This window comes from Oncorhynchus mykiss, chromosome 6 (assembly GCF_013265735.2).
Source record: "Oncorhynchus mykiss isolate Arlee chromosome 6, USDA_OmykA_1.1, whole genome shotgun sequence".
Taxonomy (NCBI): domain Eukaryota; kingdom Metazoa; phylum Chordata; class Actinopteri; order Salmoniformes; family Salmonidae; genus Oncorhynchus; species Oncorhynchus mykiss.
The window spans coordinates 45,151,031-45,178,864 of NC_048570.1; the positions used below are offsets into that span (position 1 = coordinate 45,151,031).

At 42.4% G+C, this 27,834-nt stretch overlaps 2 protein-coding genes across 3 annotated transcripts in view; both read left to right on the forward strand.

Moving 5' to 3' along the window:
• The window catches only part of LOC110526025 (serine/arginine repetitive matrix protein 4), a 91,328-nt gene extending 89,373 nt beyond the window's left edge, over positions 1–1,955 (forward strand). The window contains exon 12 of the mRNA XM_021606606.2: positions 242–1,955. Coding sequence (XP_021462281.2) covers positions 242–560 — 319 coding nt within the window. The 3' untranslated portion in view covers positions 561–1,955. The remainder of the gene's footprint in view (positions 1–241) is intronic.
• Positions 1,956–4,950: 2,995 nt separating this feature from the next.
• LOC110526027 (heat shock protein beta-8) lies at positions 4,951–27,795 on the forward strand. Of its 2 annotated transcripts, XM_036980186.1 has the most exons (4): positions 4,951–5,622; positions 12,717–12,780; positions 23,993–24,092; positions 26,630–27,795. In XM_036980186.1, the coding sequence occupies exons 1-4, from the start codon at positions 5,226–5,228 to the stop codon at positions 26,732–26,734; spliced, it is 666 nt and encodes a 221-aa protein (XP_036836081.1). In that variant the 5' UTR covers positions 4,951–5,225; the 3' UTR covers positions 26,735–27,795. The 2 variants fall into 2 exon arrangements, with proteins under 2 accessions (XP_036836081.1, XP_021462283.1); XM_021606608.2 differs by lacking the exon at positions 23,993–24,092 and having other exon boundaries at positions 4,952–5,622.
• The last annotated feature ends 39 nt before the right edge of the window (positions 27,796–27,834 follow it).

Below are 27,834 nucleotides of genomic sequence, written 5' to 3' on the forward strand. Positions count from 1 at the left end.
AGCTGAAATACAATTTTGTGAAGAGAGTAGCGTAGCAATCCAGGCATGAATACTTAGGCCCCTTGTACTGTATGTTAACAATAAGGTATGGTTTAGAAATCAATATCCAATTGAGCATTCTGAATTCTTAAAAAAAAACTTTATCTGCAATTGATTGCTTTGGGACTTAAATTACTTACTCTTCATGTATTGATTCACACAGTCTCTTTAATGCTAACCATACCTCCCTGATTTCCCATAGTGCCAGGAAGAGGCCCATCCCCTACTTCCGGCCCAGTCCTTCATCCAGCAGTCGCTCTACCAGTGTATCCTCTTGGAGCAGCCTCTTCACACGGAGTCACAGCCCTAGGTCCAGTCCTGGCCTCTGCCTCAGTAGTTCAAGGAGTAGGAGTAGGAGCAGGAGCCGAGGAAGAAGTAGGAGTAGGAGCTACTTCTCCTACCGGAGCTACAGTCGCAGCTCCTCTTGGAACTCCATCTTTGGTCGCCGGAACCGCAGTCAGAGCCGGAGTCGCAGCTATGACTCGTTGGACGGTTACAGCAAGGGCAAGAACCGGCACTGAGTTTTTTTTCAACAGCCTGAGGAGGTTACAGAGGAGCCTGCATCATCATTTCTCAATCTCCCAGCGGAAGTATGAGGTAATGTTTTCATCTCTTTGCGTCTTTTTTGTGTTAGATGCCTGAGCCAGACCCTTCAAGTAAGTGTATTTTTTTTTGTGTCGTTATTTGTTCAACGATGTCTTGAATAGAGGCAGTTGTCTCGTCCATGATGTATTGAAGACAGAAACCACTGGAAATAGATTGTTTGTTTTCTTTGGTTGGTTTTTTTTTTCAGTCCGCTGTGTCCTCGTCATGCATTAGCATTCAAAATGGCCAGAGACTGTTTTTCCTTGAGACACTCTTCCTCGGACGTCTGTGTCCGAAACGAAGGATGGAGGAGCATTGTTCAATTTAACCCTCTGATAAACTCTTATTTTATAACAACTCTTAAGTTTCTGACCATTTCAGATCTGGGATGTGCACTACAAAGTTGCTTTGGGGACAGAGGGAGGGTGAGAGGGAGGGTTTTTCAGGAACATAGGAAAAGGTGTCCATCTCTGATCTCAGCTCTTAATGATGTGGAGCAAAAACATGCCTCCGAGAAATGATGAGAAGGGGGAGGAAGAGGAGGAGGCGGAAGTCCCGATGCCAAACAAACTGCCTATCAGCTCAGATTTATTTATCCTCTAATCAAGTGGAAAACAATTGAAATTTAATTCCTTATAAGATGAATGATCAAACCACTGCACAGAAGGGCTGAAAAAGTGGGTTTTCATAAAAATGTCTGTCTTCATAACAGCTCCTCAAAAGAGATTTTTTTTTTACACTGTTTTAGTAGCTGCTAGGTTGTCATATTTATTTATCTAGGTAGTTATTTATTAATTCATATATTTATTTATTTATGCAAATGATCTGTGTTCTATTTATTTTATTATTTTGAATGAAACTTGAATAAGAGTGCAATGAGAGAGTGTTCAATGGTTTTTCTTCTCAGCATATGTTTGACAGAGAGGAGATTCACTATTGGATAAATCTGTTATTTTGTTATTCAGATTTTTTGTGTAACGGTCCCAAATAGCGCTGTTCAATAATGTGTTTGGTATTTCAGAAGCAGAATCAAACACACACTTCACCTCTCTTGTTTGCATAGTCCGCCCACCAAAGGTCAAGTTTTGAAACACACATTTTTGTGTCATGCATATTTATAACGTGTTTACAGTAATGTTCATGCTTTTGTGTTGCCTCTCAGCAATGGTCTATGTTTCTATGCAATGCCACCACTAGGCAGGGTAGCCTAGTGGTTAGAGCGTTGGAGTAGTAACCGAAAGGTTGCAAGTTCGAATCCCCGAGCTGACAAGGTACAAATCTGTTGTTCTGCTCCTGAACAGGCAGTTAACCCACTGTTCCTAGGCTGTCATTGAAAATAAGAATTTGTTCTTTGGGATTCTTTGGGATTTTCAATGATGAACTGCCTGTTCAGGAGCAGAACGACAGATTTGTACCTTGTCAGCTCGGGGATTCGAACTTGCAACCTTTCGGTCTGTTTGTGCTATCATGCCATGTCATCCATTGACAGTAACAGAGTTGAACAAGCAGAGTCAACAAGGCTAGGATGACTTTGCACAATAGACAATGTAATAGCATATCGACACAAACAATGTTACTTTGCTTCACTCCATCTCAACTATTAATTTCTCTGTTCTCTTTTGGGGAGAATGCTATTTCTTCAGAGGCTATGCTATAAATAGCCACATCAACAGAGATGACAGAAAAAGCAAATAAGAAAGTACTAAAAGCCTGTGTGGCAGACTTTTAGCCTCAATGGATACTCCCATATACTCTTTCAAGGAGATGTGAGTAGATTAAGCAAAAAAAAAAAAAAAAATGAAAACATTAGCATTTAGAATAACTGTCTTTGCCCTTATGTTTAATTTCTCCATTAGGTCCAATCTATCACCCTGTCTATCTACGTTCAGAATCTGCTCCAGGCATGAGGGTCTGCTCTCTATGCATTGTACATATAAAAGTCTGAAGTTATTTATCTGAATGTTCAGTAACTTGTCCAAAGGTTTGGAGAGCCTGGAAGGAAGATGATGACACAAGAGTTTGACAACCCATTTTACATATGCTACTGATGACATGCTTTTGCGGTAGTGCTGAGTGATTAACCGAAATGTAGGTTTATTTTAATTTTTTAAATAACTAATTGATCAATGTCAGTTATATTATTTTAATTCCTTTTATTTCCATTTTTTTCTGTGCGCTCAAATCGCGGTTTGTGCCGTTTCTCTAGAGATTTCTCTCTGGGAGATGTTGTCCAACTATAGAGAATGATAGAAGCCTCTAGTGGCCAAAAGGAGTGCCAAAAGGCTGTATTAGCATGGGCAGCACCATTGAGGGCTTCCAACATTTTAATGTAGTCAACTGGGTGGGACTTCCAAATTCATTGGCTGATCCCTCCTGGTGGCCCAGTTGGAGTCATGTCCAACCGAGTCATCAGGAGGGTTCAGCCAATCGTGAATACAATGTATTTTTGTTACAATGTATATTGTATACATTGTTGCTTTGGCAATATTGACATAATGTTTTTCATGCCAATAAAGCAGCTTGAATTTGAATAAGAAAATTGACTACTTCAAAATAGAGATTGCCTCAATGGCGCTGCCCATGCTGTCACAAAGACTATAATACCATAGATACAAAGATGAGTCCTCTATCACAATGTGTCAAACTCATAGTTAAGACCAGAATCCATTGCGCCTACAGCTGCCTGTTATCATTGGTTCTTGCCGGGCAAGACTGTGGGGCCGGCAGACCGACCCAGCGAGAAAGAGCAGAGTGATAGCGAGATAAGAGAGGGATAGAGACATCATCATACAATCTTAGAAAAAGGGGTTCCAAAAGGGCTGTTTGGTTGTCCCCATACGAGAACCCTTTTTGGTTCCAGGTAGAATCCTTTTTGGTTCCAGGTGGAACCCTTTTTGGTTCCAGGTTGAATGCTTTTGGGTTCCAGGTAGAACCCTCTGTGCAAAGGGTTCTACATGGAACCCAAAAGAGCTCTACCTGGAACCAAAAAGGGTTCCTCAAAGGGTTCTCCTATGGGGACAGCCAAATAACCCTTTAAGGTTCTAGATAGCACCTTTTTTTCTAAAAGTGTGCTAAAAACAAATATGTAATTTACACAAGCAAAATATTTTATTTAAGTAAAGTAATGTGAATAAATGATGGCTAGAGCCCAATAAAGGATAGTAATGGGCAGTCACTACCATCAATTGTTGTATTCTGTGTTACAGCATTGAACCCACATAATGCATTTATTGTACAAAAACAAAAACATGATTATTTTTCAAAAACTGAACTGGCCTAAAAAAACAACAACACTATTTGCTGAGCACTATTTTGAGGTGAACCACTCTCCCTTTTGGCCCTGATATACCATTCCATGATGTACAGTATGTACACTGTACAAATGAATATGAATTATTACTGTGGTGTAAATATGCATCTGCGCTGTATAGATTCATTATATGAGGGATGTGGCATAATTCATTCAGAATTTGTGGAATAGTCAATCAAATGATCAATGCAAAATGATGCACTGGTACGGTATGGTTTCTCTCCTACTGTAAATACTTTGCCTCATTGTTGTCAACTCATCTGTAAGCTCTCTGATTTTAGTGTTAAATTATGTGCATTCATTCTTTAATTTTCCATGTGAAAGAACAATATTGCAAGACTGAGAGACAGGATGCGTTTTCCCGCTGGTGTCAGTGTGAGCTTGACTTGTTGTAATGTGTCAGCTGAAATTGTAATTGTCCTTCCTTTGAATCCTTAAATAAACCCTTATGCCTCCCCTTCCTCTATCTTGTAAGTCTGTAAAATCCATGTAAAATCCCAAATAAAATTGTATTTCATTCATAGCCTACAGGGTTTACTTGCCATCTTAATTGTTTCAATACCTATACAAAAAAAAGCTTAACTATAATGTAGGACGATAGTAGTTGCTTACTGTTTCTTTACTGTTGGGCCAGATACAAAGATACCGCAAATACATGTCGTTTACATACTGACGAATTTGACTCATTAGCAATTAGTTTTTATCCGTATGGTGACATCAGCGTGTTTTCCCCTTGCTCTCCTCCGCGTCTCCCCCTTTCCCTCCCTTTCCCTCCCTTCGTCTCTCCCCCTCAGGCACGCTTGAAGCCATGCGTTATTTTCTATTAAAAAGATGAGTCACCGGGGAGCGATCATTTCAACAGACAAGAATTTGTTGGACTAGTAACACACCAGCTAATGGCTAAACTTGGACGGAGAGGGAGGGTCTTCTGTGGTCAACTGTTGCGTCGCGACCGGTTGCGCCCAGAGGCACTACTGTGCACATTCACCGCCAGGGAGAAGCCATATAAAACGGTTGACCAATCGGTATAATGTCTCATAGAGGGTATTAAACTTCTAGGATACTAACTGGAGGGGTCGTTATAAATCAATGTCCTTGGGTTGAAACCGTTATTTTTGATGATCCAATCAGTAACTGTCATGAGCCCAACACGGGAAATTATCAAATTAACAACTTTTTCTCTCACATAGACTACTCAATATTTATAAAAGGTGTCAGCTTGGGGAGAGTAAACTTGGAAAGGGTAAACATTTTTTCTTACTTTTTTTCTTTGGGACAACGACCGGTAAACATGGCAGAAGGAGACTTCTACACTCTTGGAAGTAGGCAGAGGGTCCCCCGAGATCCGTTCAGAGAGAGTCCGTCAATCGCCTCCCGATTTATGGACGATGACTTTGGGATGTCCCCTTTCCCCGAAGACTTGTCAATGGACTGGCCCGGCTGGGCTCGGCCTAGCCGGCTCAGCACGCGGCTTTCCGCACCGTTTACAGGCACTCTGCGCACTGGGTTTCAGCCAACGCGCGCATCGACTGGGCAGACGCCGGTGTATTGCACGAGATACAGCGAGTCCCCCCGCAGCTCTCCGACCCAAACACCGGGAGAGCCCTGGAAAGTGTGTGTGAACGTCCACAGCTTTAACCCAGAGGAACTTAATGTCAAAACCAAAGATGGGTTTGTAGAAGTGTCAGGTGAGGAAATCTTCGAAACCTTGCAAAAGTGACTAATATCGTCTTTATAAATCGAAACTAATCCAACTAATACCGCCAGAATTGCTTGGAGGATAAATAAAAAACACTAACAATGTTATTTTCGTTTTAAGTTGTACCCAGCTAGCACATTTAGTTCCTTGGAAATTGTGGAAACATGTGTTTTTGGTTTCACATTGGTTGTGGGAAAGAAGCCATACTTTCCTGACCAAGTTAACATTTGTTCTACGGTTCTGAGAACGTTTTACTCTGGTTCCTTGAAAGTTTTCCTGGGAGGGTTTATTAATGCTTTGAGAACAGAAATTATAGGTTATTTGGAGGTTTTTTAATAACTTTGTAAAAAAAAATCCACTCAATAACACTGCTAGCTTATTTTGTGTAAACTTTTGTGAACTCCAAGCAGAGATAGGACACATGGAAATGAATGCAAATACATCATTTTTTTATTATGACACACTATAATCTTCTGTTCTCTATCCATGGGATGCGGTCCAAACAGTTAAGACACACACTCGTCCACTTACACTTACTTGCCTTATGCCCTTGGGGGAATCCCCGTTGTCATCTGGGTGGGCGGTCCAAATTATTAGCCAAGCAAGGGAAGTTTGCAGCGTAAGCCCCTCAGCCCTTGTTTTTAGTCGGCTTTGCGAGTGTACAATTATGTTCACTCCGAGCATGAAACTCCCCATAATTAAATTTGTGACGATTGTACATCTGCTAAGAAAAGTCGGCAAAAACTTAAAAAATCAACATAGTCAACATACACGTGTAAGTAAAAACTAATGCAAATAATTTAGAAATAGTGCTACTAATGCACACGATGGCACATAAACGTCTCATGTGTCTCTTAATGTATGTTAAATATGTTTTTATTTGGTTATCTTTTGGAAATTGTAGAAATAAAACATTTTCCTTCTTCAGAAGTTCCAGCTAGGCAGGCTAATGTAAGTTAGCCAATTAATGTGCTAGCTATCATACAGTAGGTGTATATTAATAACTATATATTTAATAAGTAAACATGCACTCATAATTGACTGTAGCGCATATAAAACACATACAAGCTACTGGTGGCTGAAAACACAATCATCGCAGGATGAATGAGTGACGAATTTCCGGCCAAGGGTGGTCAATTTAAAAATCATTCCTTCCTCCCTCGCCCCTTGCGTTGCAAGTGTACACTTGTCAGACGTCATGATACGTCATCAGAAGTGTCCACTTAATTTGAGGGCTGAGGGGATAGGGTGTGTTTTTGAAGTGTTTGGACAGCAACCACGGAGTTAGTCCACTGTGCCATCAGGATAGAGCTAGCATGCCATGTTTTTTATGCATACAATGTTCTTTTTTGTCTATTCAAACAGACTCCATTTCAAAGGAAACAAGCACTCATTAAGATCAGGTGTGGCTAATTAGTGGGTGCGGCTAACACACCTGAGCACACTTAACAAGACAGAGGAGACAGTTTTGTTGATGAGTTTTGTTGATGCTGAACGGAATGTATAGGTTTTTAAATAATATTTTTTAGAACGTTCTCTGAACGCTACCAACATTTTCTTCTGGTTTTTATGGAACATTTTCTTCACATTTTGAGAAGTTAATGTATGTTTTTACATTTCTGAAATTCCCACAGAACAACATTGTTTCTTAACGTTCTCGGAACAATTTGAGAACATTACTTTAAATGGAACAATGAGGAAACCTGTAGGAAAAGTTATGCTGAAGTACTGAAATTCACACAGAAAAATGTTGTTTCTTAATGTTCTCTGAACTTTTTGAGAATATTCCCAATGTCAAACCATTTGGAAAACATTCCAAGAACATTGCCCACATTTAAATACAATGTAACCATGTTTGAAGTTTTATGAAACGTTCTGTTAAACTATTGAAATACAGTACCAAGAAAATAAAACATTTTTGTCAAGTTCCTTAAATGTGCTAAGAATGTTCCAAAGCCAAGCAATTATCCTGCACCATTCCCAGAAAGTTGTGGGAAGGTTGCATGCAAAATTACCAGAGGAAAACCATGCTTTCACCAACACCAACTTATAAACATATGATTATCAGAATGTTGTGTTCTAGCTGGGTAAAGTACCACAATAGATAAAGTAACACAATAGACATTATTGACAAAATAGTTATATTCATATTTTAAATATTTACATAAGTTATTCACATAGCCAGCTCATATCAGCTCATATCAAGGGATGTTATGATATCCTGCTCTACAGTATGGGCAGTAGGACCCATGACTTGCAGATTGCTAGACCAGTTCATCAAGGCTCAGCACCTGTTTAGATTCCTTCAGAATCACTCACCAATGCGCCAGATATAGATTTAAGTGAGGAAGGCCCATGACAACAGTATCTGTCCACAAGAAGATAAGCAACACACTACTGTTAGTGTTTAACACTGGAGAGAGAATGTTCTGGAACTATTATTCTGCCTGGTGATAGCTGACTAGACCCTTCAGTATTTATTAAATCATAAGCTTGTTGTACTACCATGCCCTGATTCTAGGAACCAAAAACATGAAACAGCTAGGTTCTGGAAGTATAATTCAATTTCTGCCCATTGATGGCTAACTACATCCCTTCAGTATTTAGCCAATTCATATACCAGTAATGTTTGAGTTTGTTGTGTTACCATGCCCTTAACTGATTTACAGAACAGAACTGCCCTGATTGTTGAACCTAATAATTTTAAGGGCTATATTAACCTCCTGTCCAGGGCATCCATATAATCGTTGAGTTTGTTATGTATAACCAGGTCCTGATTGTATAGACAAATAAGCGTAAACAATATTACAAGCTCTCCATGGCTTCTTTAGAGAGTAGACTAAATATTTAGAGAACAACTGAATAATGCCAGGGATAACCAGCACCTAGGCAAGGTCTGAGGGAAGTAGAGGCTAGTGTAGGCTACAGAGAGAAGATACTAGGCCCTCTACAAGCTTTTTATAAACACATTGTTGGTATGCCAGTTGGGTCATTTAGTCAGCTAGCTGCCTATCACCGTGGCTCTGCCTCAGTGACCTCGTTCTAAAAGTCTGCCTGTGTGGGCGTGTCACAAGCATGTTCAAGCCGGGGTTGACGTGGCCTCTCCGGGCTTTCTCTCATGTCACAGTTTGTACAAAGCAAAAGTTAACCTAACATTGGCTGAACAAGGTTTTGCCTCATCATAGTTTCTAGGCTGTCCAAAGCAGTGTGTCCTTGAGGCTGCAGAACAAACTGTGTTTAATAAATGGGTGTAGCCTACTGTATATTTGCAATTAAGGTCTGAGTGTGTTACCAGGGCAGTTTGGAATGTGACATCTGTACCACAAGGGACTGAGGGAGGATGAGAGGTTCTGGGAGACTGAGAGAAAGCCTGTGGTTGTGTTTGTATTCTCTCCAGACCAGAGCTCACACTGCAGGAGTATAGCGTTGCACATAGCTGGGCAGGACCGAGCAGAGGGGTGGAGGGTAGCGGCTGCTACACTGACATTTAGCATGTAGAGCAGCTGCACAGACAGAAGTCATAAACAGAACTTTATTAAGATGAAGCCTTCATTCTGGGGCTTTCCAGCTCTATCTCTTTATCTCACTCTCTCTGTTTGTCAGGAATATATGTGTTTGGGTTGGTGAGGTCATACTTTGAGAAGAAGCAGGGTTAAGATGGGAGGAGATGGAATGGTGTCTTTCGTCATCATTTCTGTGAATATATGACCCACCCTTACACCAGGGACACGACTAAGTATGTACTCTGTGTTTACATCAGTCCACAATCCTGGAAATTAGATAATGACACTGCTATAAATATCTTTAGAAAAATATTTGAGACATATTTTTGCCAATTATTGCAAGGGTTTGGATTTCAACACCCAGACCCACTTATCAGAAGCTGTTTATTATGTCATAAAAAACGATACGGATAATATGTTTTAAAAGCTTTGACAGGGCATATATATACAGTTGAAGTCAGAAGTTTACATACACCTTAGCCAAATAAATATAAACTCAGTTTTTCACAATTCCTGACATTTAATCCTAGTAAAAATTCCCTGTCTTAGGTCAGTTAGGATCACCACTTTATTTTAAGAATGTGAAATGTTAGAATAATAGTTGAGAGAATGATTTATTTCAGCTTTTATTTATTTCATCACATTCCCAGTGGGTCAGAAGTTAACATACACGCAATTAGTATTTGGTAGCCTTGCCTTTAAATTGTTTAACTTGGGTCAGACGTTTGTGGGTAGCCTTCCACAAGCTTCTCACAATAAGTTGGGGGAATTTTGGCCCATTCCTCCTGACAGAGCAGGTGTAACTGAGTCAGGTTTGTATAGGCCTCCTTGCTCACACAAGCTTTTTCAGTTCTACCTACAAATCTTCTATAGGATTGAGGTCAGGGCTTTGTGATGTCCACTCTAGTACCTTGACTTTGTTGTCCTTAAGCCATTTTGCACAACTTTGGAAGTATGCTTGGGGTCATTGTCCATTTGGAATACCCATTTTCCACCAAGCTTTAACTTCCTGACTGATGTCTTGAGATGTTGCTTCAATATTTCCACATCATTTTGCTGCCTCATGATGCCATCTATTTTGTGAAGTGCACCAGTCCCTCCTGCAGCAAGCACCCCCACAACATGATGCTACCACCCCCTTGCTTCACGTTTGCTTCACCCCCTTGCTTCACGTTTGGGATGGTGTTCTTGGGATGGTGTTTTCTCCAAACATAAGGATGGTCATTATGGTCAAACAGTTCTATTTTTGTTTCATCAGACCAGAGGACATTTCTCCAAAAAGTACAATCTTTGTCCCCATGTGCAGTTGCAAACCGTAGTCTGGCTTTTCTATGGTGGTTTTGGAGCAGTGGCTTCTAGGAGACAGAACGTGTCTCCTTCCTGAGCGGTATGACGGCTACGTGGTCCCATGGCGTTTAGACCTGCGTACTGTTGTTTGTACAGATGAACGTGGTACCTTCAGGCGTTTGGAAATTGCTCCCAAGGATGAACCAGACTTGTGGAGGTCTACAATTTTTCTTGGACTTGGCTGATTTCTTTTGATTTTCCCATGATGTCAAGCAAAGAGGCACTGAGTTTGAAGGTATGCCTTGAAATACATCCACAGGTACACCACCAATTGACTGAAATGATGTCAATTAGCCTATCAGAAGCTTCTAAAACCATGACATAATTTTCTGGAATTTTCCAAGCTGTTTAAAAGCACAGTCAATTTAGTGTATGTAAACTTCTCACCCACTGGAATTGAGATACAGTGAAATAAACTGCCTGTAAACAATTGTTGGAAAAATGACCTGTCTCATACACAAAGTAGATGTCCTAACCGACTTGCCAAAACTGTAGTTTGTTGACATGAAATTTGTGGAGTGCTTGAAAAACGAGTTTTCATGACTCCAACCTAAGTGTATGTAAACTTACAACTTCAACTGTATATACAGTGCCTTGCGAAAGTATTCGCCCCCCTTGAACTTTGCGACCTTTTGCCACATTTCAGGCTTCAAACATAAAGATATAAAACTGTAATTTTTTGTGAAGAATCAACAACAAGTGGGACACAATCATGAATTGGAACGACATTTATTGGATATTTCAAACTTTTTTAACAAATCAAAAACTGAAAAATTGGGCGTGCAAAATTATTCAGCCCCTTTACTTTCAGTGCAGCAAACTCTCTCCAGAAGTTCAGTGAGGATCTCTGAATGATCCAATGTTGACCTAAATGACTAATGATGATAAATACAATCCACCTGTGTGTAATCAAGTCTCCGTATAAATGCACCTGCACTGTGATAGTCTCAAAGGTCCGTTAAAAGCGCAGAGAGCATCATGAAGAACAAGGAACACACCAGGCAGGTCCGAGATACTGTTGTGAAGAAGTTTAAAACCGGATTTGGATACAAAAAGATTTCCCAAGCTTTAAACATCCCAAGGAGCACTGTGCAAGCAATAATATTGAAATGGAAGGAGTATCAGACCACTGCAAATCTACCAAGACCTGGCCGTCCCTCTAAACCTTCAGCTCATACAAGGAGAAGACTGATCAGAGATGCAGCCAAGAGGCCCATGATCACTCTGGATGAACTGCAGAGATCTACAGCTGATGTGGGAGACTCTGTCCATAGGACAACAATCAGTCGTATATTGCACAAATCTGGCCTTTATGGAAGAGTGGCAAGAAGAAAGCCATTTCTTAAAGATATCCATAAAAAGTGTTGTTTAAAGTTTGCCACAAGCCACCTGGGAGACACACCAAACATGTGGAAGAAGGTGCTCTGGTCAGATGAAACCAAAATTGAACTTTTTGGCAACAATGCAAAACGTTATGTTTGGCGTAAAAGCAACACAGCTGAACACACCATCCCCACTGTCAAACATGGTGGTGGCAGCATAATGGTTTCGGCCTGCTTTTCTTCAGCAGGGACAGGGAAGATGGTTAAAATTGATGGGAAGATGGATGGAGCCAAATACAGGACCATTCTGGAAGAAAGAAAGAAGAAAGAACTGAAAACTGCTGTTCACAAATGCTCTCCATCCAACCTCACTGAGCTCGAGCTGTTTTGCAAGGAGGAATGGGAAAAAATGTCAGTCTCTCGATGTGCAAAACTGATAGAGACATACCCCAAGCGACTTACAGCTGTAATCGCAGCAAAAGGTGGCGCTACAAAGTATTAACTTAAGGGGGCTGAATAATTTTGCACGCCCAATTTTTCAGTTTTTGATTTGTTCAAAAAGTTTGAAATATCCAATAAATGTCGTTCCACTTCATGATTGTGTCCCACTTGTTGTTGATTCTTCACAAAAAAAATACAGTTTTAGATCTTTATGTTTGAAGCCTGAAATGTGGCAAAAGGTCGCAAAGTTCAAGGGGGCCGAATACCTTCGCAAGGCACTGTATATATGAAGTGATGTTTAGTCTATTGGTCTGTTTTCTGTGTCTAGTAACAGAGATAGTTTCAGGGTCTTATCTTCCTCCTTGACCTGATAATGGCCAAGCAACAGAGGTTACACCAATTGACAATGTATTATTGTTTAGGGTTATTGAACTCTGCTCATTGGATTTCATGTAGTTTTTTTTCCACAGGAAAACATGAAGAGAAGCAAGAGGAAGGAGGTATAGTGACAAAGAATTTCACAAAGAAGATACAGTAAGTACCCATAGCCACATGCAACAATGATAACAACAGCAACAACAACCAATAAACACATACTCCCTTAGGATTACTTTGCGTAGCGTCCATATCTCACAGGTAATCAAACATTTCAAAAACATCATATGATCCCATTTTAAAGTTGTCACTCGTTCGATGAGCAAAACAACAACCTTTAGCCTCCCCACAGGGAATCTATCAGATATTTCAAACATCTATTTTGATACGATCCAATATAACCAAATAACACAACTGATAAAGGAACACCTTACTGCACAATGGGGACTGTGACGAGACACAGCCATTTTATATATCTTGTATGGTCATTTGCACTGTATTATGTATTAGACCTAGACATTGTGTGTATGAACTGATATGTAGGCTATGTGTGACATTTTAAATGTATGTAGTTCAGTCCTTGACCAATGATGTTCTGTACTATGTATTGTGTCATATTTCATGTGGACCCCAGGAAAAGTAACTGCTGCTTTTGTAGGGATCCTAATAAATAAGATTAGTTAGTCAGGATTAGTTACTGTCTCCCCACAGGTAATCCATCAGACATTTCAAACATCTACTGTCATATGATCTCATATCAAAATGCCAGCTAAATGACCCAGTAACCCAAGGCAGCTAGGGGACAGAAGTTTCCATACGGCCATGCCCCTGTTAATTAGGACTATGGAACATCAAACAGTGGTGCTAATCACATGTATGGGAGCACTGGCTACCTATCAAATGGTAACCTTTCCCTACATACTGCACTACTTTTGACCAGACCCCTATGTGCCCTGGTCAAAAGTAGGGAATATGGTGCCATTTGGGATACAGCCACTGTCTTACAGGCACGGTGGAGGTGACGTCACTTCAATGTTATTAATTTACTCTTGGCTAATTAGTAGGCAGCTAGTCTGCACCGGCACCAGCACTACTCTCTCTCTTCATATCACCAAGTTTTGTCATTGTAATCCCACAGATCACACGCACGCACGCACGCACGCACGCACACACACACACACACACACACACACACACACACACACACACACACACACACACACACACACACACACACACAGAGACACACACAGACACAAACACATTCACACACATCGTTCTCCAGCTAAGCGAAACCCAAAGCAAGAGACAGACTGAGAAATAGAATAGTGGGTATATAAATAACTGTCCTCAATACAGAAATCCTCTGGCTGTAGAGTACAGTAGGCTACCCTCAGTGGAGAGAGAGAGGAGACATTCCTGTATTGCCTAACTAATATAATCTATTGTTATTAGTGAAAAAGACAAGGGGCTTGAGTCAGTCTGTAGCGCTGAAGATCCGCAATTGTAATTTCAAGGTAATTTCCGATTGAGCCAACATATGCAGCATTTACCATGAATGCAATCTCCGCAAACGCGGAAACACTGCCGTTTAATTTATTTTGCGCTATACTGCGGATCTTCAGCTCTACGGATTAAATCAAGCCCTAGAGCTTGTTATTCCTTTCAGAATATAAAATTATGCTGTGTGTCGGAGCCCAGCCAAGCCCAGCTCCGCCCCTCCCATAATTTTTTTATTTTTATTGTTGTCACATTCACTGGATAGGTGTAGTGAAATGTGTTGTTTTATAGGATCAGCTGTAGTAGTAGGCCACCCCTGGAGCAAATTAAACCACTTTTCACCTCGTCAGCTCAGGTATTCAAACCAGCAACATTTTGGTTTCTGGCCCAACATGTTAACCACTAGGCTACCTGCCACCCTTACAACAATTTTTGCTGTGACTATGTTCATGATAAAACACAGCTGCTTGTGCCTTTATTTCTTAATTAACTTATTGTGGTCTTACTAGCATAGGATCTTAGAGAGAGGAGTGCATACAAATCATTAACTATTTAGGATTTTTCTCTGACTCTTCTGTGGTAAAGGTATAGTGCAACAACAAACTACTTATGTTATTCCAACCTGGGGTAGACATAGCATAGTAAATGAAAATCCGGGATACTTAAATGAGTATGATATGTTATGTTTGGAATTGTATTATTCATTTGTGGGTGTCCATCATTAGTTTAGTATGATATGTTACGAATTATAATTCATAAGATATGTTACGAATTATAATTCGTATGATATGTTATGAATTGCAACCTATACAATATGTTACAAGTTTGCAATATGTATGATATGTTATGAATTCCAATTTGTTGTGGCTAACGTTAGCTGGGTGGCTAAAGTTAACGTTAGCTAGGTGGCTAACATTTGCTAGGCTTGGCATTAGGGTTAAGGTTAAGGGCTAGGAGTTAGGTTGAAGGGTTAGGGGAGGATGTTGCAAAGTAGCAAATTATCTAAAATGCTAAAGTTGTCCGTGATGAGATTCGAACACGCATTATTTGGGTTTCTAGACATTCGCATTATACACCTACCCATCCACCCCGACCAACCACCCTACTTTAGTTGTTGCCTTAAGTAATCTTCTGTCTTATTTATCCATACCAAACATAACATATCATACTCATTTGAGTGTCCCAGATTTTTGTTTACTATGTTATGTCTAGTCTTTGAGACCAGGCTGGCTATTGTCATAACTCTCCTTTGAAGATCTGAAGGATCAGGTTACAGTCGGTCCGCTCTACAGTGCCCTCTCTCTCCCGCAGAGGTGGAGGTGGCCGCTTTATGGCGGTCGTAAAATACTCTGCTTCTGGGCTCTGTAGTATCGAGATTGGAATGTGACTGTGGATCACAGAGAGACACTTGGACATCAAAAAGTTGAATAATTGAACAGTATTTCTGTATTCCAAGCAGTTGGGGTCGTCCATGGACACTTAATGAACAGTCATGTCGAGTTTGTTTCATTTGGTGACCTCATGAAGGACAGGAGACACACAGTACTGCTTCTTTGTTTGTATACACTTCTCAATTATGGGGTTTGCATCTGTCGTTGTATAAAATAAATTATTAAGCATAAGAATACTTTTGGAAAGATAACAATGTGATCTTAGTCTTCTAAATGAGAATTGTTTTTCATAGTAACTTATGATCAGTCAGTGGCCACGCCCCCATGAGCACAGACATTACACGGTGTCATGGAATGGCCCCTTTTCTACTCCTGTATAAAGCCACCAGTGCCAAAATTTACATTAGACCAGAAAACATGGAAGCTGTCGCCTCATGTTGAAATGGTTGGCAACTCTACCAAAGGACAAGACCAGGTCTGGTAAACGCAACCGGTCGAACGACCGAATGGCACTGTGACGTATCCATTATAACAAGCTACAACTATGAAAGACTTTGATCTCTGGGGGAACGCAACCAGATTAACTACACTGCTCAAAAAAATAAAGGGAACACTTAAACAACATAATGTAACTCCAAGTCAATCACACTTCTGTGAAATAAAACTGTCCACTTAGGAAGCAACACTGATTGACAATAAATTGCACATGTTGTTGTGCAAATGGAATAGACAACAGGTGGAAATTATAGGCATTTAGCAAGACACCCCCAATAAAGGAGTGGTTCTGCAGGTGGGGACCACAGACCACTTCTCAGTTCCTATGCTTCCTGGCTGATGTTTTGGTCACTTTTGAATGCTGGCGGTGCTTTCACTCTAGTGGTAGCATGAGACGGAGTCTACAACCCACACAAGTGGCTCAGGTAGTGCAGCTCATCCAGGATGGCACATTAATGCGAGATGTGGCAAGAAGGTTTGCTGTGTCTGTCAGCGTAGTGTCCAGAGCATGGAGGCACTACCAGGAGACAGGCCAGTACATCAGGAGACGTGGAGGAGGCCGTAGGAGGGCAACAACCCAGCAGCAGGACCGCTACCTCCGCCTTTGTGCAAGGAGGAGCAGGAGGAGCACTGCCAGAGCCCTGCAAAATGACCTCCAGCAGGCCATAAATGTGCATGTGTCTTCTCAAACTGTCAGAAACCGACTCCATGAGAGTGGTATGAGGGCCCGACATCCACAGGTGGGGGTTGTGCTTACAGCCCAACACCGTGCAGGACGTTTGGCATTTGCCAGAGAACACCAAGATTGGCAAATTCGCCACCGACGCCCTGTGCTCTTCACAGATGAAAGCAGGTTCACACTGAGCACATGTGACAGACGTGACAGTCTGGAGACGCCATGGAGAACGTTCTGCTGCCTGCAACATTTTCCAGCATGACCGGTTTGGCGGTGAGTCAGTCATGGGGTGGGGTGGCATTTCTTTGGGGGGCCGCACAGCCCTCCATGTGCTCACCAGAGGTAGCCTGACTGCCATTAGGTACCGAGATGAGATCCTCAGACCCCTTGTGAGACCATATGCTGGTGCGGTTGGCCCTGGGTTCCTCCTAATGCAAGACAATGCTAGACCTCATGTGGCTGGAGTGTGTCAGTAATTCCTGCAAGAGGAAGGCATTGATGTTATGGACTGGCCCGCCCGTTCCCCAGACCTGAATCCAATTGAGCACATCTGGGACATCATGTCTCGCTCCATCCACCAACGCCACATTGCACCACAGACTGTCCAGGAGTTGGCGGATGCTTTAGTCCAGGTCTGGGAGGAGATCCCTCAGGAGACCATCCGCCACCTCATCAGGAGCATGCCCAGGCGTTGTAGGGAGGTCATACAGGCACGTGAAGGCCACACACACTACTGAGCCTCATTTTGACTTGTTTTAAGGACAAGTTAATTTTTGATAAGTTTGGTTTCTATTGATCATTTTTGTGTGATTTTGTTGTAAGCACATTCAACTATGTAAAGAAAAAAGTATTTAATAAGAATATTTCATACATTCAGATCTAGGATGTGTTATTTTAGTGTTCCCTTTATTTTTTTGAGCATTGTATTATCCAGCAGACGGACCAGCAATCACAGAGAAGGACAACAAAGGCATAAACTCATAAATATGTAAATTGCTATTTCTTTTTAAATGAGCGGCTGTTCATGTTCAAAGTATTAGCATTTCCAGTTTAGTTATCAACTCTGAATTTCCCGCTCTTGAGCTGTCCCCACCCCTTTCCTTTGTCTACCAAGCTGTCATATTGGTTTCGTCCACTAGGGACTTTTCTGTTTGTCATGTTAGTAACCAATGATTGACCTACTGTGTGTGTGTTTATGTAATTCTGTGATTGATTAGTTATTTATTAAATAAAAAATTAAGCCAATTTGTATATCACTGATTCATGATTTATGATGCTAGGGTTCGTGCAGATATCCACGGGTTTGCCACATTCAGGAATGAGACTGATGAGGTAATAATACATTAATAGAAGACTGTAATCGATAAGATAATAAATTATCTATAGAGTTATATTCGGGAAATTGTAACTCTATAAACAACATTTTCCATAGGTGCCCCGACTTCCTGGTTAATTATCATTGCATGATTAGTTTAATCACAGAATAATTACACAACGAGAATTGATTTGATAATATAACAGTCTACAGATTTAATGACAGCAAATGCTACGACACTATTCTAAAAAACAAATACTCAATGTCTCTCTGTGTATCTCTCTGGAATGTAATTCCTATGTGTTTTTCTGTGAAGGTCTCTCTCTGTGCTAGCTATTTGGTTTGTTATTCAGGGCTGTGGGTGGATTGTCATTGTCACTCTACCTCCTGTCTCTCTCTTCCCGCAAGCCCTGTTTCACTGCCTCTCCCCCCAAAAAAGCATATTGGACAGTTTCGGGCAGCCATACAGAATCAATGGGAGAGATAAAAAGCTATGTAGCCAGAGGTGTATAAAATCCCCAGCCGGACAGACACGATTATGCAGTCGGGTGTGTCACGTAATAAGCCGGTTGAGTGATTTGACTTTGTCAGAGAGACTTGCTGCATTTGGCTCCCTAAAAACAAGGGACTGTGAATTGGAGCCTTGAAGCCTGGGATGATTTATTATGGGGTCTTCATTCATTTCCAACGTTCCACACATGAGTATGTATGTCTGTGGTATCTCTTTCCCCTTGATATGCCACTCTTTACCCTTGCTCTCTGGCTTCCTCAGACTCGGACAGGCAATTGTCAGTTATGTGTAAAGACGGTATAGAGACTGTGGAGGGGTTATGATAACGAAATGGAGGCTGGACTCTAGGTCTGAGTCTGAGTCCCTGCCCTTTAAAAAAAACACGTCAAATTTGCAGTTCCCACATCCAATTTGCCGTTTCACACTTCCAATTTGCAGTTTCACATGTGAAATCACATTTTCACATGTGAAATAGCTGTTTTCACATGTTAAGCTTAAATTTCACACAGGAAACCATATTTTCACATGTATTACATTTAGAGTTTACATGTTACCACCACCTTCACATGTGAGGAGAATAATGTGTTTTCACATTTTCACATGTGAAATATGCAGTTTCAAGTGTTAAAAACATTGTGAAAATCGGGTATGTAGATTCACATGTGGGTTTGAAATCATGTTATTCTCCTCACATGTGAAAAGATGGTGTTAACATGTTGCAGTAGCAATGTTTCCACCGGGGATTTAGGGTGACCACATCTAAAAAGCCCAAATGCTGTACAAAGGAATTTTTTAAAACAATAACACGATTAAATAAACCACCTCCTTCTTTCCTGCAATTCTCCCTATCTTCGGTTATGTTACGCTGGCCTTTGCTTTCTCTGCCTTTTTTCCAGTTGCAAGTTTTGGCACATTCATTTCAACAACATAGCACCCTGCATCTCACTGCTGTTTTGCCTCTGAAGCTACAGTAATCAGGGTCAGTCCTGGTCAGTCTCTGGATGGGAGCTGGAAGTGGTGAAATATAAACATATGAAAAAGAATGTCACATGTGGGGAAACATTTTTTTTCACAATGGAAAAACGTGAAAAATGTACGTGAAACTTCGCACGTGTCCCAAAACCACGTGTCTGACTCGTACATTTTTTAACAACAACAAATGATTAAATAATTATTTTTCATTATTAATTATTTTTCACGTGGTTTTCAGTCCTATGTAGAATTTTTTTCAATTGTGTTTTTTACATTGGATAAAAGTAGAAACCATAGAAAATGGTACATACACATGGGACAATGGGAAAGTAATTCTGCTTTGAAAGTTGATCAACTTGTCACCCCACTTTTGAGAAAATGTCACGTTCTGACTTGTATTTCCTTTGTTTTGTGTTTATTTAGTATGGTCAGGGCGTGAGTTGGGTGGGCAGTCTATGTTTGTTTTTCTATGTTTTGGGTTATTTCTATGTTTCGGCCTAGTATGGTTCTCAATCAGAGGCAGGTGTATTTCATGTATAGTTGTCTTTATTAAAAGCATGAATAACCACCACGCAGCATTTTGGTCCGCCTCTCCTTCACCACAGGAAAACCGTTACAGAATCACCCACCACAACAGGACCAAGCGGCGTGGTAACGGGCAGCAGCAGGAGCAGCGCGATAAAAACTTCTGGACTTGGGAAGAAATCCTCGATGGGAGAGGACCCTGGGCACAGCCTGGAGAATATCGCCGCCCCAAAGAAGAACTGGAGGTGGCGAAAGCGGAGAGGCGCTGGTATGAGGAGGCAGCACGGCGACGCGGATGGAAGCCCGAGAGTCAGCCCCAAAAATGTATTGGGGGGGGGGGGGGGGGGGGGGGGGCTCACAGGGAGTATGGCTACACCAGGTAGGAGACCTGCGAAAACTTCCTGTGCTTACCGGGGGGCTAGAGAGACCGGTCAGACACCGTGTTATGCTGTGGTGTGCACGGTGTCTCCAGTGCGGGTGCATAGCCCGGTGCGGTACATTCCAGCTTCACGTATCGGCCGGGCTAGAGTGAGCATCGAGCCAAGTGCCATGAAGCCGGCTCTACGCATCTGGTCCCCAGTGCGTCTCCTTGGGCCGGCTTACATGGCACCAGCCTTGCGCTCGGTGTCCCCGGTTTGCCAGCATAGCCCAGGGTGGCTATTCCACCCTGCCGCACTGGCAGGGCGACCGGGAGCATTCAACCAGGTAAGGTTGGGCAGGCTCGGTGCTCAAGAGCTCCAGTGCGCCTGCACGGTCCGGTCTATCCAGTACCACCTCCACAAACCAGCCCTCCGGTGGCAGCTCCCCGCACCAGGCTTCCTGTGCGTGTTCTCGGCGCAGTACCACCAGTGCCAGCACCACGCATCAGGCCTACAGTGCGCCTCGCCTGTCCAGCGCTGCCAGAGCCTTCCTCCTCTCCAGCGCTGCCGGAGTCTCCCGCCTATCTAGCGCTGCCAGAGCCTTCCTCCTCTACAGCGCTGCCGGAGTCTCCGGCCTGTTCAGCGCAGTCAGAGCCTTCCTCCTCTACAGCGCTGCCAGAGTCTCCCGCCTATTTAGCGCTGCCAGAGCCTTCCGCCTCTACAGCGCTGCCGGAGTCTCCAGTCTGCAAGGAGCTGCCAGTCTGCAAGGAGCTGCCAGTCTGCAAGGAGCTGCCAGAGCTGCCAGTCTGCAAGGAGCTGCCAGTCTGCAGGATGCCGCCAGAGCTGCCAGTCTGCAAGGAGCCGCCAGAGCCGCCAGTCAGCATGGAGCAGCCAGAGCCGCCAGTCAGCATGGAGCAGCCAGAGCCGCCAGTCAGCATGGAGCAGCCAGAGCCGCCAGTCAGCATGGAGCAGCCAGAGCCGCCAGTCAGCATGGAGCAGCCAGAGCCGCCAGTCAGCATGGAGCAGCCAGAGTCGCCAGTCAGCATGGAGCAGCCAGTCAGCATGGAGCAGCCAGAGCAGCCAGTCAGCATGGAGCAGCCAGAGCAGCCAGTCAGCATGGAGCAGCCAGAGCTGCCAGTCAGCATGGAGCAGCCAGAGCTGTCAGTCAGCCAGGATCTTCCAGATCCGCCAGTCAGCCAGGATCCGCTATTCAGCCAGGATCCGCCGTTCAGCCAGGATCTGCCAGAACTGCCAGCCAGCCAGGATCTGCCAGAACCCCTCAGCCCAGAGGCGCCGGAGCCCCTCAGCCCAGAGGCGCCGGAGCCCCTCTGTCCCGAGCAGCCGCCCCTCTGTCCCGAGCAGCCGCCCCTCTGTCCCGAGCAGCCGCCCCTCTGTCCCGAGCAGCCGCCCCTCTGTCCCGAGCTGCCGCCCCTCTGTCCCGAGCTGCCGCCCCTCTGTCCCGAGCTGCCCCTCTGTACATTGAGAAGGGTCGCCGTGGTTAGGAGGCCACGGAAGCAGACAATAAAGCGTACTAAGACAATGGTGAAGTGGGGGCCACGTCCAGCACCAGAGCCGCCACCGCGGACAGACGCCCACCCAGACCCTCCCCTATAGGTTAAGGTTTTGCGGCCGGAGTCCGCACCTTTGGGGGGGGGGGGGGGGGTACTGTTCTGACCTGTATTTCCTTTGTTTTGTATTTATTTTATATGGTCAGGGCGTGAGTTGGGTGGGCAGTCTGTTTGTTTTTCTATGTTTTGCGTTATTTCTATGTTTCGGCCTAGTATGGTTCTCAATCAGAGGCAGGTGTCAATAGTTGTCTCTGATTGAGAATCATACTTAGGTAGCCTGGGTTTCACTGTGTGTTTGTGGGTGATTGTTCCTGTCTCTGTGTTTGCACCAGATAGGGCTGTTTTGAGTTTTCACATTTCTTGTTTTGTTAGTTATTTCATGTATAGTTGTCTTTATTAAAAGCATGAATGGTCCGCCTCTCCTTCACCACAGGAAAACCGTTACACCTTGAAGCTTTTTGGTACACCTACTGGAGAGTTCTTCTTTGTCTACACCCATTCATCATCCTTCACACCCTCTTTAGCCTAAAACCCCAACCCATCTCTTTAAAGATTCACATGTGAGGTGATGTGCTAAACAGAGTGAGTAGTGTAGTAAACAACCAAAGTTTTTAAGACAAAAAATTGTAAAAGTAGTATCCTACAATAAGGAAAGATTCCAGGTAAAAATCTATATTTTATTGTCCTTGGCCTATATCCTAATCTGACTGCAGTGCAGGTCATGTTGTTCTTCACATTACCGTCTCTGGTAAACACACACTCAAATAAAATAAAATACAGAATACAGAAGGTGTAAACGGTACAGCGAAATGGTTACTTGCATATTTGCATAGTAGCGATATCAAAAACAGAAAGTGTCCAGATAATTATTAGATGACGCTTACCCAGACACATTGTCTAAATTGATGGGTCATGTGAAAGAAATGCTATAATCATCCCTCAGGCAGCTAAGTGGATGGGTCACTATTGTCTAGACATGTACACATGTTCATGAAATACAATAGATGGCTGTAATCACCCCCAGACACACCTGGCTGACTTGATGGGTCTCGTAATCATTTGGTGAAGTGGAGTCTTTTTGTTCAGCTAAACAATGAACAATCAACTCATATTAAACTGATTGTCATAGTGGTAGTATAAATATGCAGGTAGCTAAAGCTAACCAACTAGCTAGCTAACATTAGGCTAATACAAGCAACGCATATAGTTTTCTGATTCTAATAATAATACACAGATCATACACGTAACTTTAACTAGCGAGCCAGCAAGCTATCATTCACTAGCTAGCGAACAGTACGCTTTAACTTGCAATGAATATAACTTTCTGACTAAATTAGAAACTTATAATATATGAAAATGTAGCTAGACTCTTACATGGATGAACGGTTTACGGCAGACTGGAACAATTTAACTCCGTTTTGTAGCTACATCTTGTTTGGCCAGTATTGTGTCAAGTCACTCCGGTTCACACTGACCGTGGCATGTGCAGAAAGTAGCCCATCACAACTCTTTCCAACTGATCTGTCGATAGCGCCTGCTAAATTCAGGGCATCAATGTTGTTGAGAAAAGTAGCAAAACTTTTGTAATTTTTGATGGCTAATGTTATGTCTTTCAAAAAAGCAGTGTTTGAAAGGATAATCAACACAATCTGAGAAGCTCACGTTATAGACAGAAGCGTGCTACATGGCAGACCAATGCAAACTCATCTCCCGGCATGTCCAGCCCATACGTTATCTCAGCCAATCATGGCTAGCGGAAAGGTTCCTGACTTTTTCCGTGGCTAAACCAACTAGGCTCATAATGTAACAATTGTATTCGTATTTACAGATGGAAGACACATTTGTTATTAAGGCACATGAAAGTTCACATTTTCCAGAACGCATTTCTGGCCAATATATATATATTTTTAAATATGTTCAAATGCCTCTCCTCTGGAGTAGTAACGTGCAACATACATACGCCTTGCTTCCTTAAAGGGTCACATATGTGTGTTCACACGTGTCTGAAAACCATGTTCTTTTCATATGTGATTTTTTCATGTGTTTCTTTTGTACGTAGCATAGGAACACTTGGCAGCTCATATGGAAACTCCAGCGACGGACAGAGAGCCTTAAATGGCCAAGCTGCTTCACAAAGTCCAGAGACCAGTCTGTCTGGGGTCTGTCTTTCTTTCTTTCTCTCTCTCTCTCTCGCTCTCTCTCTCTCTCATTAAAAGCAAGTCTAAGATGCGGTAGATATGTTCTGTGACCTATTTCTATGCTTCCCTTTCTCAAGTTTAGTTTAGTTTTCTTTTACATTCAGTTTTGTACACCAGCTTAAACAGCTAAAATGCAATATTTTTGGCTATAGAAAATATATTTCACAGCTATTTAGATGGTACAATGATTCTCTACGCTATATTTGCTTGTTTTTTCCACATAAACTGACATTTGGCGCACTATTAGAATTTTAGCAACCAGGAAATGGCGGAGCATTTCTGCATACTGCATCTTTACTGTTTCGTACACTCAATGTATTTAAAATAAGAAAGAGAATGTATGTTTAGATCATGCGTATGAAGTATTATATAACATGTGCTACTACAGTGTCATAAACCAGATTAGACCAGATAAAACTCAGCAAAGGTTAATCCCATGCTGACATTTATTAGGAATTGATAGCAGAGAACACAAGACCTCTAACTTTACCCAGAGCCATATGCTTCTGTCTGGGCTATATACTCCAAGGATATATCCTATCTAGCAACCAAGGTAATCTTTAAATCTCTGTTTGCTTATCTCATATTGGTCCAAACATATTAGTGTTTTGTCCAAAATGGCACCCTATTTCCTATAAAGTGTACTACTTCTGACCAGAGCCCTATGGGCCGTGAATAGGGTGCAATTTCAGAAGCAATCTCTTGTCTGTTTATCTCATATTGGTCCAATCATAACAGGCCTCCTCGCTCCATCCTTTTCGATTGGCCCTCTACTATTTTCTATTTTTACCAATGACCTGCCACTGGCATTAAACAAAGCCTGTGTGTCCATGTATGCTAATGATTCAACCCTATACACGTCAGCAACCACAGCTAGTGAAATCACTGCAACCCTAGAATGGGTAGCCGATAATAAACTGGTACTGAACATCTCTAAAACTGAGAGCATTGTATTTGGTACTAATCATTCCCTAAGTTCTAGACCTCAGCTGAATCTGGTAATGAATGGTGTGACTGTTGAGGAGACTGCATTCCTTGGTTTTACCTTAGATTGTAAACTGTCACTGTACATGGATTCAATGTTTGTAAAGATGGTGGAGTTCTGTCCATGATAAGATATGCTCTGCTTTTTTGACACCACACTCAACAAAGCAATTCCAGCAGGTTCTAGTTGTATCTTATCTTGATTATTGACCTGTTATATGGCCAAGTGCTACAAATAACCTAGATACGCTGTAGCTGGCCCAGAACTGAGTGGCACGTTTTGCTCTTCATTATAATCAGAGGGCTAATATCAATAATATGCATTCCACGCTCTCTTGGCTAAGAGTTGAGGAAAGACTGTGACTGCATCACTTCTTCTTTTTATAAGAAACATTTGTGTTGGAAATTCCAAATTGTTTGAATAGTCAACGTACACACAGCACTGACACACACACTTACCCCACCAGACATGCCACCAGGGGTCTTTTCACAGTCCCCAGTTCCAGAACAAATTCAAGGAAATGTACAGTAATATACAGAGCCATGAGTGCATGGAACTCCCTTCCATCTCATGTATGTACTGACATGTGTAACTGATAATGTTTTTAAATGTATGTACATTTTTAAAGTATTTTGTGTGTAATGTATTTTCCATTATTTGTCGGAGCCCAATAAGACTAGCTGTCGCCATTGGCGTCGGCTAATGGGGATTGTAATAAAATAAAATAAAATCCTCCAGAATCCTCATAAACATTTTGACAGGCGGTAATGATATCTCACTCTCTCTCTAAACTATTTTTCTCTGTCTGTCACTCTGTCCCTGTCTCTTTCTCTCTCCCTCTTCCCCTCTCTCTCAAAACACATTTATGAGGAAGCCATTTATGCTAATTTAGTCATAAACTAGTTCAAAAACCAAGGGGGAAGAGGGAGAGGGAAATTGGCTGTTACCTGTCTGTCTGGCTGTTGAGATGAGCTGATTAGAAAAGTATGCAAATGGAAATTTCAGGTGATAATAAACTTTGCATCAGACAGCCATTTTTAATAATTGGAATCAGCCCTCATTTCTCAATCCTGCACCTGGAGCGAGTATGTCTCTTTTTTCTCCTTCTTCTTTTTTTCTCCCTCACGGCGCTGCGATGATGACGGCAGCCAGAACATTTTAATGAAAACCTGAAAAATGAGCGTTGGTCAAAGAAAAAAAAATTGCTTTCAACATTAATTTAATCTGGAGCCAAGGTGTTAAATCCTCTGTTTATAACTGGAGGCTGTTATAGGTATCGACTAGATGTCAATCAAATCCATTTGTTAGCACCAAACAATAGTTGCAGTACTGCTGAGGTAATTCAGAAAAGGTTGCAAAGTTTTTAAAACCTCCAAGCACAGTTGTGTACACAATGTTTTGCCTTCCTTTCCACACCTCTTCTCTCTGTCTTTGTAGTTACCAACTTTTTCAAGACCCTCAAGCTTAAAGTTGTATGTACAAGTCTCTCAAATGTTCTTTCTCTCCCTCTCAGGATTCCAATCGACGTGGACCCTCTGACGGTCTTTGCCTCCTTGTCGCCAGAGGGTGTGTTGATCATCGAGGCACGGCAGAGCCCTCCCTACTACCTCTTCAGTAACGAAGGTCCTCAGGGAGAGAGGCAGGAGGCCACCATGGTCTAGGGTGAAGTCCAGGACCGAGCTCTCTCGCCTGGGGAGACACAGGCTCACCCCGGGCCCCCTCGGGACATAATAGAGCATCCAGCAGACTAGAGAAAGGGCTAACACAGGTTCAAAGCCATCGAGACCTTCTGCGTTATGTTGTTGGGGTGGGTCCGAAATGGCACCCTATTCACTATTAAGTAGTGCACTGAATATGGTCCCAAAGAAGCACTCTGATTTTCGTTTTGAGTGTTAAGTAATCACTCAATCACTCCCCTAAAATATATAATAATAACATGGTGTTTGTGTATCTCTTGGCAGCGAAGGCTATTTGGATCTGTCACAGATTTAATTAAAAGTCCCAAACTAAATCAATCCTAATGTCTCACAGTGGAGTTGCTATGTACAGTATGCATCCAGTCCCAGATGCAACACTGAACCGACTCCAGATCCTAAACTGAGCAGCCTAGAAGCCAGCTGGGGCCCATTCTGCCTGGTTCATCCTGTGATGTCTTGGTTTTCTATCCGTATCCCATTTGTCATGAAAACGTCACTTGACAGAATGCTTCATATTATGTTAAATGTGTAATTGAAAGAAGCACATTCAAATGGATCATCAAATAAAGTCATCCCATATGGCTTCATTTCTGAGTGGGAAGACTTAATGAAAGGGATATTCCCATCATTATAGTGTGTAACCTACTGTACGTGTGTGTTGAAACCGTATTCTACCCTAATGCAGGCCTACTGTCTGTAAATACATTGCACTTAACAGTACGTGCCAACCCATAGACACATATATTTGAGAGCCATGATTACCCTACCTAGAGGTCTTACAAACGGATGTTCGCTGCATTTTTCTATTTGTGCATGTAATGATGACGCTGTGCTCGTTCTTGGTGCAAAGGGAATGCATTTTTTGCTAGACATCTCCTCTCCCTCCCCCCTCTCCTTCCTCTGCCCTCCCTCATCTCCTTCTCTCCTCCTTTCCCTCATGTCTTTGTATTTGTTTATGCAATAAAACCTCCCATCAATCCCAGTGTGTGTTCACATCTGTGTGTTTTGTTCTGTCTGCCAT

Excerpts from the sequence above, each read along its gene's own strand:
- LOC110526027 (XM_036980186.1), top strand. The coding sequence starts at position 5,226 with ATGGCAGAAGGAGACTTCTACACTCTTGGAAGTAGGCAGAGGGTCCCC. Across the intron at positions 5,623-12,716 it reads TGGGTTTGTAGAAGTGTCAG|GAAAACATGAAGAGAAGCAA; the intron begins GTGAGGAAATCT and ends TTTTTTCCACAG. Across the intron at positions 12,781-23,992 it reads AATTTCACAAAGAAGATACA|CATAGGAACACTTGGCAGCT; the intron begins GTAAGTACCCAT and ends TTTTGTACGTAG.